Genomic DNA, 15,120 nt, shown 5'->3' with positions numbered 1-15,120 from the left:
GGCACCAGAGGCAGCAGATGGGCACCCGAAAATTAATTTCAGTCACATCATGAGGTACTGTATATTCGTGGAAGGCACATTTACAACTCGACAAGCAAACTCATTATGAGTGCTAGCTGTCATAATGGAGTGTGATGGTGCTTGTGAGGAATATGCTTTTGAGGCGAGAGCTGCATCATCTTGAGACTGTGTGATTATGTTGCTCTGATGCCCCATTTGAACAGATTCATTACGCCGTGGCGTGCACCTTTCTTCTTGTGAAGGCATGGAGAATTTGCAGAGGCAGCAAGTAAACAGCAGTGGCCGCGGCCTAACGAGCAGAGCGGACCAGGCGCTGATGAAGACCTTGGTGCCAATCCTGGACGGGCTCCTCCTGGTGACCGGTCTGGTGGGCCACTCCTTGGTCATCGCTATCCTCGCCGGCAGGAAGAGGAAAGGCGGTCAACCTCCCCACGGCACCGACACTCTGCTGCTGGCTCTGAGCGCTGCCGACCTGCTGCTGCTGCTCTGCCTGCCCTTCCACACCTCCGCCATCGCCCTGGGCTTCTGGCCTTTCGGCGGCTTCCTGTGCAAGGCCGTCAGCTTCCTGGGCGTGGCCTGTTCGTCCGCCTCGGTCTTCACCCTGGCGGCTTTGGCCGTGTCGCGCTACCTGACGGTGGTGCACCCGGCCTGGGCCTACCGCTCTCGAATGCGCCGTCGCATAAAGCTGACGGTGGCACTGCTGTGGCTGCCCGCCTCGGCGCTGGCGGCGCCCCAGTTCGCCGTGCGCACGGTGAGCGCCGCCACGTCCAGCGCCGTGCAGTGCTTCGCCTTCCTGTCGGACTTCAGCCAGCTGGTCTACAGCACCGCCCTCTTCCTGTTCGCCTTTGCTCTCCCACTGGGCGTCATCGTGCTGATGTACGCCAAGATCTACTGTTTCCTTCGCCACGCGCGGCTGCTGGGCACCGCCCCCCAGCTGGAGCGCTACCAGAGCCAGGTCACCCACACGTCGGCTCTCCTCGTCCTGGTCTTCACTCTCCTCTGGCTGCCCTCCTACGCTCTCATGTTCACCTTCATCGGAGGAACCATCGAGGGCACGCCGAGTTACCGTTCCATCGCCATCCTGATCAGGCTGTTGGCATCCTCGGCAGCAGTGGTGAACCCGCTTCTCTACGTCTTCATGTCGCAGAAGTTTAGACGGGAGTTGCTGGAGCTGGGGAGCGAGCGCTGGGCGTGGTGCACGAGCCGTCTGATTGGTTGCCCTCATATGGTGGGCAGGGACACGGTACAGCCCTTTGAGCTGGACACAACCTCAGAGAGAGGGCAAAACTGACTCTAGGGCCACTGGGGAGACTGCTAGCCCAGTTATATTAGCCCTGGAGCTAAAACACTCACTGCGACCAACTCATTTTTCCACTGGAATAAATGCTCAGCTGTACTAAGGTGGATGGAAAACAGACTGTATTCTTGTCCTAAACACTAACCTCAATGTAAGATCAATAAACACCCCAAGGACTTTCCTTGTTTCCCTGTCTTTCCTGTCAAAGATTTAATATTTTAAATATTGAACAACTCTGGTTCAGAGCTTTTAGATCCAATGTTCTTCTGGATGGGTTCAAGAACCTGCTCTTGAATCATTAAAGAGAGTGGGATTTAAAAGAGACTTCAGCATGTGTGTGTGTGTGTGTGTGTGTGTGTGTGTGTGTGTGTGTGTGTGTGTGTTTGTGCGTGTGTGTGCGAGTGTGAGTGTGTGTGTGTGTGTGTGTGCGAGTGTGTGTGTGCGAGTGTGTGTGTGTGTGCGAGTGTGTGTGTGCGTGTGTGCGTGTGCGTGTGCGTGTGTGTGTGTGTGTGTGTTTGTGCGTGTGTGTGCGAGTGTGTGTGTGTGTGTGTGTGCGAGTGTGTGTGTTTGTGTGTGTGTGTGTGCGAGTGTGTGTGTGCGTGTGTGCGTGTGCATGTGTGCGTGTGCGTGCGTGTGTGTGTGTTCTTCAGGCGACAGCACTAAGTGATGCCGCTCTCTAGTTGAGAGGCTCCAGCTGTGTGTTCATTACAGTGGATCACTCAGGGGTCTTTGAGTTGTCGACCTGCTTGATGATGGCTGTTTGCAGCGTAGAGGGGGGGCACGCAGGGACACTCCATTATGAATGAAGATGAGAAGATAAGAGATGTTACCACTCGTGAACACAGCTGAAGTAGAGCTGGACAGAGTGGAGACAGACAAGACCGTTTAGGAGGAGACATGTGGTGGTGTAGAGCCACTGCTGCTCAGCTGTGTTTGCTTACTGGACTTGTGTGGATTTGTTAAGCTAATCATTGACTCGATTGACATGTGACTGATAACTTGAACTGGATTTTTTGGATTTATCTCCTTATGTCCCCGAATTACGTAAATGAGGAATTTGATATTAAACCTTTTTTTATATATATAGTTGTCTCTTTTCCAGCACCCTCCTGTATTTGCATTTTGTTTGCACTATTACGTTTTTTTCTTTCTTTTCTTTCTTCTTTTTTTCCAATATTTTCTTTTCAACTTTTCAAAACAATACACAGACAAGACAAACGAACACGCTCAGACACAGGAAAAGAAAGGAAAAACATACTATATTATTGACATTCAATATTACGTGATTACCAGGTGCATATGTGCTTGTGAGAGATATTGTTCCTGGGATCCCACACAAGGGGGTCCATGAGAAAGCAGCCTGCACGATTACGTTTGAACTCTGATATTATAACTCTTTGCGGTTTATGGCATGCCTTTTTTGATCTTTTTTTTCTCTTATGTATTTCTATCAATTTGATTGCCATGGATGATTGATGTTTGTACATATTTGCTCTGTTTATGGCGTTGACTGAGTGCTCCTCTGCTTGGCGGCGAGCCAGGCTCTTTTTCAGGCACTGGACACGTGGGAATGGCCAATGTGCTAGCCTGTTTAATTGACTGACAGCTGATGAGGGCGGCTGTAGCTCAGGAGGTAGAGCGGGTCGTCCACTAATCGCTTTGGATGAAAGAGGTCGGTGGTTCGATTCCCGGCTCCTCCAGTCTGCATGTCGAAGTGTCCTTGGGCAAGACACTGAACCCCAAATTGCTCCCGTTGGTGTGCCAGCAGCACCCTGCGTGGTAACCTGCCGCCATCGGTGTGTGAATGGGTGAATGTACCTACTGACTGTAAAGCGCTTTGGATAAAAGCGCTATATAACCATTTACCATGTCAATGTGTTATCATTAGCCTATGTCCTATCCAGTATATTATATTCCTGTCTGTTATATAGTTATTTGCCTGATGAATACCACATGTTTAGGTTGAAACATTACTTTTATAATTTTGTAAGTAGTCAGTTGTACTCCAGTGTGTGTGGATATCCACGTTTTCTATCTTCACATGTACTTGTATCCGGCACCTGGCCTAAAAACAGGTTGGATGTGCTACTGCAGTGATACTCAACCTGCGGCCCGGGGGCCAGATGCGGCCCGCAACAGGGTGCAGAGTGGCCCCCCGACCATTTTCTAATTCACAATGAAAACTAATGTTAAATAAAGTTTGTCTGAGTTCCAGCTAAATTGTCAAATTATGGCCGCCTGCTCGCTGCCCGGGCACTTACAGTATATGTACTTAACTTAACCTAAGTAACTAACTATCCTGTGTGCACAAAATTGTGAGACTAAACTCTGGCTGACACCCCAAAAACCTACAATCCACTATAGAAAAAATAATATTAATGTTTGTTTATTAACTGGCCCCTGGCCTCCTGTCATTTTGCAAAAGTGGCCCCCGGACAAAGCAAGTTGGGTATCCCTGTGCTACTGCATACAACGACTCTACTGAACTGATCACCTGATACAACGACTCTACTGAACTGATCACATGATACTCACTGTCCACCACAATCTTGCGGTCTGTGCCGTCGTCATTGATCTGCTGGATGTTGCCAAAGTGGATGTCGCTGAAGAAGATGCGGTTGGTGCCCTTCCCTCCGCCCCCGTGGTAATCGAAGGTGAGGGCGATGACATTCTTCATGTGGTCCGGGTCTTCGAAGGGCTTGATGGGCGCGTTCAGGTTGGTCTCGTCCGACAGGTGGATGCTCTTCAGGATGGTCCGCTCCGAGTACAGCAGGTAGCCGTCGTAGTCGCGGCAACTGCTGTTGTCCTCGGCCAGCATGCCGTGAGCACAGGCGCAGGTGCGCTCTGCGTTGCCGCGGTAAAGACACAGCTGTTCGCAGCCGCCGTTGTTGTCTTTGCAGACGTTGGTGCCTGGGGACAATGTGACAAGTTGTGACAATATGACAAGTTGTTAAGCAAATAATTTGCCTGGTTAAACAGTGAATCGTGTTGATTCCTGGGGTGCTGATTAAGGGGTTTTCTAGTGGTGAGAGTTTTCTTTCTCTCTGTGTGTGTGTGTGTGTGTGTGTGTGTGTGTGTGTGTGTGTGTGTGTGTGTCTGTTTCTACCTTGCTGCCTGGCTCTGTTGAAAACCTTGATGTCTTTCAGCTGTACACCGATGCCAGTCCTGAGCTGGACAGAGTCTGTAGCGTTGTCTTTGTTGCCTCTCTTGATGGAGCCATTGGCATGAGTCCTGGACAAAAGACAACAACTCTGTCAGCCAATTTACAATAACAAAGATACAATATGAAATCTTAGAATAAGAAAGACACAATATGAAATCTTAGAATAAGAAAGAGACAATATGAAATCTTACAAATGACTCATGTGCTGCCGTGCAATTAGAAATTAGGGGTGATAGTTTAGATAGGTGGAAAAAAGGGGTTGATTGAAGTAATGCAGTGGTTTTCAAAGTGGGGTCCGGGGACCCCCAGGGGTCCTTGAGCGGGTTCCAGGGGGTCCCCAGCAAAAAGGGGAATAATTTATTGTCATTATAATTCTATCCATAAGTACGCAATGACAGAATGTATGACTGTTTCGATAATGGGTTTTTCATAATACTTTCTGTAATATAAAACAGATGCGGGGACCCTGGGACAAAACAATTGGGGGTCTGTGATCTAATTTGTGTCAGTTTAGTTTAGGGGTCCTTGACGTGAAAAGGTTTGAGAACAAGTGAAGTAATGAATAAACCGAATAGCTTAAAGTCCCTGGAAACCAAAATCCACAAAAACCTTCTAACTATTAAATTTAGGGTCTTATGTGAGTAATTGTGTGCCTCAGAAAGTAGTTGACATTACTTTCAACCCGAACCCCAAAAATCGACACTTTTCTACAAGGTCTGGATTTCCATTTCCTCATTGAAGAGAGCGGTGCGCGCGGTGCTAAAATGCATGATCTTATCACGTCATAAGATTTAATTGAATCACACACGCGCACTGCATGCACGCGCGCACACACACACTGACACACACACAGTAGCGCAGCGGCAGAGATCTCTTCCTCTCTGTAAACCCTCTCTGACTGTACTATGCGCCGAGCAAAGCAAACACACACACACACACACTCCATCTCTCTTTCCTTCTCTCTCTCTCTCCTTCTCTCTCTCTCTCTCTCTCTCTCTCTCTCCGTTAACGGAGAGAGACGAGAGAGGTCTCCTCCGAGCACGTCTCCTCCAACAGGTCTCCTCCGAGAGAGAGAGAGGAGACCTGCTGCAGACGGGACACGCCCACACAGTCCGCGGGAGAAAATACACTCTAAAATCGAATTGATTCTCATGACTTTTGCCATGACTGTCAAACCTAAATTTATATACTTTGCGACGTTCATCATCGTTCAAATTTGGCTGGTGGCTTATTAACATAGGTTCCTGTGATGTGATGAACTCAAAATGCTAAATAATAAATAAATGAAAAATCTGGTTTCCAGGGACTTTAACTGACCTATCACTCCAATAGATGTATTCCTCAAAGACAGAGACAGCAAACATATCCATGTTGTTGTTAGGCAGCACCAGCTCCCTGTTCTCTCCCGTCTCCAGGTTGATGCGCTCGATCTTGTCTGTCCTGGCATCGCACCAGTATAGCAGACCCTCCTGTGTGTGTGGACACAAGACACAAGTCACACAATGTGGAGCGTTGGAGAAAGGTCACACTTTCAAAATGTAAATGAGGCAAAACTAGCTCAGCAATTTCAGGGAAAGTTTTGGGAGATTGGCTCATTGGTCAACAACTCCATGCCAACACTTTAGCATACACTATGTTGGAGAAATTGTGCGTGCGTAGCATTAGCAACAACAAAAAAAGAAAATAAATTACTTGCGGCTACTTTTGGCAGTTTTGTTTTTTACCCGGAATTTGACACAAAAAATAAGGTGCAGCTTTGAAGTGGGGCTCCTGTTATTCCAAAGGAAGTGAATGTGATGTGCCAGAAGGGACTTGCTCAAAACTGCACAGTGGACAAAATGGTTGCTCGCTGGCAATATCTCCAAAAATAAACTGTGGCCACATCAGCTATAAAGTTAATATTTCATTTTTAAAAATTTATGAATCTACAGTTGTAAAGTTTTATTACTATAATATGGTGAGCCTACTTACTTTGGTTAATGTGAATTGCATACAATCACTTAATTAAAGGAACACTCTGCCCATTTTCAACCAGCTTTGTATCATTAGAACATCAGTAGTATATCAGAAAACTGTAAACTGTTTTGAAGTCTGTCATTTAATTTGACAGTTATTGAGTGTTAAAGTGTGGTCCACACTAACTCACATTAATAACTCATTAACTCAAATCAACTCTCAATAACTGTCAAACTAGATGAATGATGAATAGTTTGACAGTTATTGAGTTGATTTGAGTTAATGAGTTATTAATTTGAGTTAGTGTGGACCAGTGATGTCACTGGTCCACACTTTAACACTCAATAACTGTCAAATTAAATGACAGACTTCAAAACCGTTTACAGTTTTCTGATATACTACTGATGTTCTAATGATACAAAGCTGGTTGAAAATGGGCGGAGTGTTCCTTTAACACAACACTTAAAGCATGGAGCACCAGAGCAAACAATCTATTGGTGATACATACTACATGTATGATTCTGCCATGTGCCATTCATGTTCTTACCCTTGACAGGTCAGTTTAAACACAAGGGGATTCAATTTCAACTAGACACGGTCACGATCTTCTCCTAATACTGACAAATGTGTGAGGGAAGGAAGTGGGACGGTGTCGCTTGTGATCCAGACCTGGTAGTCGATGGAGATGCCATTGGGCCAGCTGATGCTGACATTGACCAAGACCAACCTCTGGGTGCCATCCAACCGAGAGCGCTCGATACGAGGGTACTGACCCCATTCAGTCCAGAACAGATACCTGCGCACGGGGACAGGCGAGAGGAGACGATTTAAAAATACATTTTAGAAGGACAAAAAAAAAAAAAAAGTATATAGTGCCAAAGCTCCAACGACACAATAGGAGGCATAACTCAACCCTTGACCACGAGCCTTACCCTTTCACTGGGTGGACAGTGATGGCGCGGGGCTTGTCCAGGCCCTGGGAAATGACCACATAGCGGAAGGAGCCATTCAATCTGGCCACCTCGATCACATCGAAGCCTTGGTCTGTCCAGTAAATATTCCCTATGAAAGAAGAAGCATGTCAACCAACTATGTGGTCCTTTCTCTGTGAGGTATATGTACAGTACATTGGTACAACATGTGCATGTTGGATAGTATTTTTCACTTTAACGCTTTTAACTGCTGACAGCTGTTTCTCAATCACTATTATACAATTGGTTTTAAAACATAGGTGATTGCAATTACTGCTAAAAGCTGCAGGTCTGGGGGATGGTTCCGTAATACGGATGTACTCACAAGAGGTGGTGAGGTGATGCGTCAGGAGGGACGCACGCGTAAGGGGAGCTTAAAAGAGGACACCGTACCCAGACCCAGAGTTTTATGTGTGTGTAGTCATGTTTCTTATATAGTCATGATGTCGGGGGACTAAATATAGATAAATTGATTTATTCTATTATGCAAACCCAGTGAGTCCTCTATAAGTTTTTAGCTCTTTTTGCAACTGCTGCGCCTGTTGCTTAAAGTCCCTGGAAACCAAAATCCACCAAAACGTTCTAACTATGTTATTTAGGGTCTTATGTTAGTAATTTTGTGCCTCCGAAATTATTATACATTACTTTCAACCCAAAGCCTTAAAATCGCCACTTTTCTACAAGATTCTACAAAGTACTTCCTCATTGAAGACAGCAGTGCGTGAGGTGCTAAAACGCAGGAGCTTATGACGTCATAAGCTCTATATAACCTTTGTACACGCGCGCAATCCGCACCCACCTATGGCAAGTCCGTTCTTTGCCCCCAGTGACAGGCTCCCTCGCTGTCCGTCTCCCTCTCACTCTGTGTGCCGTCTGCCGTCTGCCAAGCGCTATGCTTGTGAGATTAGCAAGGTGTCGGGTTTCAGGCATGCGCTCCTCTCTCTCTCTCTCTCTCTCTCTCTCTCTCTCTCTCTCTCTCTCTCTCTCTCTCTCTAGAACGGACAGAGATCTCTTCCTCTCGGAGCAACGCGCGAACACACACACACACACACACACACGGTGTGTGCACTCATCTCTCTTTCTTTCTTTCTCCGTTTCCCTCCCCCCCTCTCTCTCGCACTCTCCGAGAGACAGAAATTTCCCTGCTGTAGATGAGACACGCCCACACATTCCGCGGGAGAAAGTACACTCTAAAAAATAATGAAATCTCATGAGTTTTGCCATGGCTGTCAAACCTAAATTTATATACTTTGCGACGTTCATCATCGTTCAAATTTGGCTGGTGGCTTATTAACATAGGGTCCTGTGATGTGATTAACTCAAAATGCTAAATAATAAAGAAATATTTTTGGTTTCCAGGGACTTTAATGCACTTTTTATACTATTTTTTTAAAGTTTTGTTGTGATGCTTTTAAATGTCCATTTTATTCTCTTCTTTTATTCTCCTGTCAACCATTTTATGTGAAGCACTTTGAATTGCCTCTGTGTATGAAATGTGCTATACAAATAAACATGACTTGACTACGGTAGTATGAACGTATGCTTTGACTAGACCTGCTATCCAGTCGACGGTGATGCCCTCCACCCTGCCGATGCCGTTAGTAACCACGTCTTCTCTCCACGTCTGATCTCTCTTAGCCCTGCTGATGGTGCTCAGGCCCATGTCCACCCAGTAGATGGTGTCGTTCTCTGAAAAAAGGCAGAGCTCCATTAGTGTCGAATACCGTAGCGATTCGCTGGGATAACGACAGCTATAAAATCCCTTTCAGGGGAGGCCTTCTCGTTCAGGGGAGGCCTTCTCGTTACTGCTGTGACCTCGGTGTTGCTCACCGGCATGGAAGTCGATGCCAACCGCCAGAGAGGTGCCAGACACCGGCACCAGGGCATCGGACTTGTCCGCCGGGTCCAGCGGAATCCCTCTGATTCCCTCATGGACAGAGTAAAGCAGGAAAGAGCCCATACCTGCTCAGAGACAGAATGAGAGGTTGTTGTATTAGGACACACATGGGCCGCGATGGAATTTCAAAAAAATATATATATATTTTTTTTTTTACAGTGTACCTGAACGCAACATGCAAGATACCCGCTGAATAAGTGTCCAAATGTTCATGTCATTCTGGCCAATACTCGACTTCTGTTATAGCATTTCAGTCTGGAATATGGAATATCTTTCAATAATCTTTATGACTAAAAGGCTAAAAGTAATCTCATGTGTAAGAAATGACTGTTCTACATTGAAGTAGAAATTTAAATAATTAACTCGTTGGTTTTGGATTTATTTAGCTTCAAGAGTGCATTTTTGTTCAACACAGGCTTTGAGATTCCCGGGCCACTTACTGATACTTATGCTTAAATTAACCCACTCATATTCTGGTTTATTTCAAGAAAAACATTTTGGCTAGTGGAAATTCTAATTGGCTGTTAACTTTAAAATCTAGCAGCCATATTGGCAGGTGGTCAAAAAAGTTAATTTCAAGCCCTGTAGGGAGAGTAGGTGGTGACATAGCAGTGAGTGAGAAAAGGATCCAATATTGGTGGTTAAGACTGAATAATGACATCACAACTGTTAATTTAAAATGAGTTATTCCTCTAAACCTGGCTTCAAATGCCCCAACATTTTTCGCGCTGGCGCCGTTCGGCCCTCAGCAAAACCTGGTAGAAGAGGACATTTTTTTGTGGCCCTCTATCATCAAAGTTGCCCATCCATGGGTTACGGCATGACAATATTTGTTCGGCCCCCGGCAACAATCTGGGTTCCTCATGTGGCCCCCCATGAAGAATAGTTGCCCACCCCTCCATACCGAGTACATCTACATCTCCTGTTGGTGTGACAGTAGCTGTGAAGCAGTGGTGGCATCTTACCCTCGCAGGACTGCTGTCCCGTCTTGAGGCTGTACCCGGCGGTACACATGCAGGACCAGGTGGTGGGTGAGGTGGGCAGACACAGCTGAGAGCAGCCTCCATTGTTGTTATTGCACAGGTTGATACCGTCTACTAAGAACGAGGGAGAGGGCAAATCAGTTAGAGACCCTGAGAAAATCACTCCTGAGTTGATAGATTTGCAAATAAGCTCTCCCCCCCCCCCCTTTTTTTGTTTGCTTTAACCTGCTTAGCGCACAAAACAGGTGGGTTTTTACATTGGCAAGAAGGCAATTTCATTATTCAAGTAAGTGATCAATTGCAAAAGTATTCTAAATTGACGGTCCAAAACTTCTAATACTATGCTGTTACTGTGTAGATTTGTTGACAGTGATTGTAGAGTCTTACTCAGGGAACCTCCCCCATCCAGCACCTACAGTACAGGCTAACTCAAGCAATGCAAATGCGATGTGACTATAACACTGTTACCTCAATAGAGAGGCAAAGTGACCGCCTACTTCCTGCTTCAGCGCTGTACCAGAGATTTTCATCTGCCATTTATTTTCCCATAGACATTTCGTAAAATGCTTATAAAAATTGTTTTACTTGGTCAAACCAAATGGTTCAGCTATATTTAGAATCGGGAGAGACCATAGAACATTTCACTGGGATCAAAACTTAATAAAAACTATGTCGAAAACATATTTTCTTTAAATCCGCATTTATTTATTTTTACGTTTTGGTCTGAGTATAATGTTATGTGGGCTGTCACTTTGCCTCTCTATAGCATTCCTTCTCAGTGTTTTAACATGTGTTTCTTACCTCTTTGCTCAGCCTCATCATATATCCTCATGTGCATCATGGGGGACGTGTTGTTTCGCAGCACCTTCCAGTTGCCCCCGTCCTTCTTGTCACAGGTTCCTATCTGGTCCGTTCCCTGGTCTGCCCACCACAGCTTGTCTCCTAAAGGCAGGGGAGATGTTGTCAGCTGTTATCTGATAACATGGCAGGAAACCTCATATGTCATTTTGAGATGACCAAAGACACTACACACTCTCAGATTGCACATCAGAAAGATTAGTCATAAAACAAAGAGAATGTGTTGAAAATATTATGCTTTCCTCCTCACCCATAATAGCCAGTGCAGTAGCTTTTGTCAGTTTGCCCCTAGCCGCCTCCAGGACCTCCAGTTTAGATCCGTCCAGCTCACAGCGGCAGATAGTGCTGTTCCCTGAGCTGACCCAGTACAGTTGCTCATTTTTATAGTCAATAGAGAGGCCTGGGTGGACAGAATCAATAGATAATTAATGCATAACAAACTAATTTTCATATGCTATCCATCACACTCATTTGCTCACTCCATGACTGCATTTGTTTTTTATATATATATATATATATATATATATTCAGTATTATTTGGAGTCAATCGTTTGCTTGCAGAGGTACAGTAGGAGTTCAGCCACTCACCTACTGGTCCTTTCTGATTGGTGAACAGTGTGGTGTGGTTGCTACCATCCATGTTAGCCATGCTAATGTTGTCTCCATCCGTCCAGTACAGCTTCCTGCATGGCATGAGAGATTAGACATGTTTCACATTTAAAGGAAAATAACGGAAGAGCACAAGAGAGGAAGAGGAATTCAGATTTGGAATTGAGCGCAGCCCCAACACTCACCCCAGGATAGGGTGCAACACCAGACAGTGGGGCTTGTCCAGGCCCTGGATCACAGCATTCTTGAAGGAGCCATCCAGTCTGGCCACATTGATCTGCTTCTTATTGGCATCATAGCTGGTCCAGAAGAGGTTCCTGGACACCCAGTCTACTGCCAGGCCATGGGCGTTGGGGAGGTCTGGGAAATGTCAGAACCACAAAGAAAGTTGTTAGGGTTGAATGGAAATACTACATCTCCAAAAAGTTAACTTTTCTGGACTTTGGACAAAAAACTACTTCTTTTTAGATTGATTCTTGTCTTTTTATATACTATGGGATTTGAAGAGTTTCTTGGGCTGAAACAAGCTCTCAGATGAATCCAAAAAGGTTCATAGTGTCTATACTTTACTTAGATTGATAGGTTTTCTTTTATATCAGACACAGGTTTGTGTTCCTACCTGACATGTTTCGACGGTAATACTTCCGTCTTCTTCAGAGGTGTCACTAGATGGTGTGTGACGTGTCTTTAACAGCTGATGTTGTTTACAGAGGCGTGATCGTCCTGTCAGATTTGACAGGACGACCACGCCCCTCGCTGTCATTTCGCCGTTTGAGAACGCTGCTCCAGGTGGTGGAAAGCATGTAAGCCCCCTCGTCCCGGTTCATCGTCGTTTGCGCCCGCTTCCTGATCTCCACTGCCTCCATAATCCAGCGCTGGTGTTTGTTGTCCTGAGTGCGGATGACTTTGGCCTTATCCCAGTCCATAATGTGGTTCTCCCTTTTGCAGTGATCTGTGATTGCTGATTTGAGATTTTCTTGTAGTGCCTGTTCCTTTATAGCCCGTGTCTGCCTTTTTGTTGTCTCCTTCTCACATTCCTTTTGGTGCTCTTTTTTGCGGGTGATGAATGACCGTCCTGTTTCTCCTATGTATGATTTATTGCATGATTGACATGGTATCTCATAGATGACGTTACATTTTTTGTTTGGGTCGATTTTGTCTTTTGGGTGCACTAGCAGTTGTCTGAGTTTTATGTGTGGTTTGACTGGTGTGCTGATGTGACGTTTTCTCATGAAACAGGACGGTCATTCATCACCCGCAAAAAAGAGCACCAAAAGGAATGTGAGAAGGAGACAACAAAAAGGCAGACACGGGCTATAAAGGAACAGGCACTACAAGAAAATCTCAAATCAGCAATCACAGATCACTGCAAAAGGGAGAACCACATTATGGACTGGGATAAGGCCAAAGTCATCCGCACTCAGGACAACAAACACCAGCGCTGGATTATGGAGGCAGTGGAGATCAGGAAGCGGGCGCAAACGACGATGAACCGGGACGAGGGGGCTTACATGCTTTCCACCACCTGGAGCAGCGTTCTCAAACGGCGAAATGACAGCGAGGGGCGTGGTCGTCCTGTCAAATCTGACAGGACGATCACGCCTCTGTAAACAACATCAGCTGTTAAAGACACGTCACACACCATCTAGTGACACCTCTGAAGAAGACGGAAGTATTACCGTCGAAACATGTCAGGTAGGAACACAAACCTGTGTCTGATATAAAAGAAAACCTATCAATCTAAGCTCTCAGATGAATACAAAATTACATTTTGGATATATACTTTTTAAATTGTTATATATTCTAATATTTTGGACATCTAAATTAAATTTCTTTGGGGGGGTAATCCAACAGATATTCCTGGGATTGTTCTCACCAGCAGACACTACAGTCTCCACCCCAGTGCCATTGATGAAGGCTCTCTTGATGGTCTGGGTGCGGACATCTGACCAGTAGATGCGATGCTCCACAGCATCATAGTCCACCACCGTCACGTTGTCGATGTCCGGCACGGTGAAGGAGATGATGTAGTTATAGTAGGGGTTGTCGATATCCACGCCCCGAATCTCGATCTGACGAGCGTAAAGGAGGAACTTGCGGGACTCTGGAGAGGAGAAGATGGCAGAGACAAACACGGGCAGTAAGAAAGATTTTAATCACTTCTGATCACTTTTTTATTAATGGAATGAAGATCTAAGTAATCTCCGAATGAGAAGGAGAGGTAAAAGAAGGCAGAAAGGCTTTAATTTCTGTTGAATTTCAATAACTTCTCATTGCTGGAAGGAATATCTAAGAGCTCTACAAATACAGTTTTGTCACTAACAAATATAGTTTTGTGACTAACACTAATCTCACCTGTGTGTGTACTTCTTAGTTCTAAAAAAGGTTTTGTGATAACTGATAAGACAGGCAGCGCTCAACACTGGATATTATCCAATGTCGCACACATGCAGGTTCGAGTGTTTATACCAAGAGTCACGGAGGAGCTTGGAAGACTTGGGGCAGCAATGCGCTTGTATATATAAACCTCTGTCATCATGACGTTTGTCCCTTCTAACTTCCTACAGGCAAATTATGATTACGGGAGTAAGGAGGAGGTGCAAACGCCTCCTTTACTACGTATCCCCGTAATCATTCATCAAGACTGGTGCCTCTGTTTGGACTCCTCGCCCTCCCACCTCAGAGAAGCAGGGAGTATTTAACCGGGGGCCAATCTCCTGGGGTTCCATCCCCTCGTTTCAAGAGGTGGTGAAAACAGTCAATCCAGAATTCATAGAACCATGGTTATATCTGTAACTCTGGCGGCGGATGTGACCCAGTTCTGAGCAGTACTGCCCCGGTTTGCCTGGGCTCTGTTCATGAGGAATGCATCAGAGGCCCTCTAATCCAATTATGCTCACATTTACACTGCAGAGACGATGATTGTTCTGTTGAAATGCTAAACATCGAGATGGAAACATGGGGATGAGTGTGTGCACACACACACACACACACACACACACACACACACACGCACACACACGCACACACACACACGCGCGCGCACACGCACACGCGCACACGCACACACACATGCACACACACACACGCACAAAGCTAGCCATCAGACTATTATGAACCCCACTCACAAAATCAATCGCACTTCAATAAATGAAGACTTTAGCACTTATTACTTATGACAGCCTTTGATATGGAATGAGACGGGAATGAAATTAAAGGAGGCTGCGCGGCACAAACGGAGGAGATGTCATCAGATCTGCTTTCATGATAGATGACAGCCAATCATCGTGAGCGGAGCGCACCATACCGGTCATGACAGAGCGGAGCGCACCATACCGGTCATGACAGAGCAGATCGCACCATAC

General features: G+C 45.7%; 1 protein-coding gene across 1 annotated transcript; it reads left to right on the top strand.

Annotated features, from left to right (window-relative positions):
* Nucleotides 1-265: 265 nt before the first annotated feature.
* Nucleotides 266-1,312, top strand: LOC310771529 (galanin receptor type 1-like; the record flags this gene model as incomplete). The annotated part of the gene is made up of 1 exon (XM_083664121.1): nt 266-1,312. The coding sequence occupies one exon, from the start codon at nt 266-268 to the stop codon at nt 1,310-1,312; it is 1,047 nt and encodes a 348-aa protein (XP_083520247.1).
* Between the last annotated feature and the right edge of the window lie 13,808 nt (nt 1,313-15,120).

The sequence above is a fragment of the Poromitra crassiceps genome (assembly GCF_964638095.1).
Source record: "Poromitra crassiceps genome assembly, contig: HAP1_SCAFFOLD_754, whole genome shotgun sequence".
Lineage (NCBI taxonomy): Eukaryota > Metazoa > Chordata > Actinopteri > Beryciformes > Melamphaidae > Poromitra > Poromitra crassiceps.
This window is presented reverse-complemented; position numbering and strand designations above follow the sequence as displayed.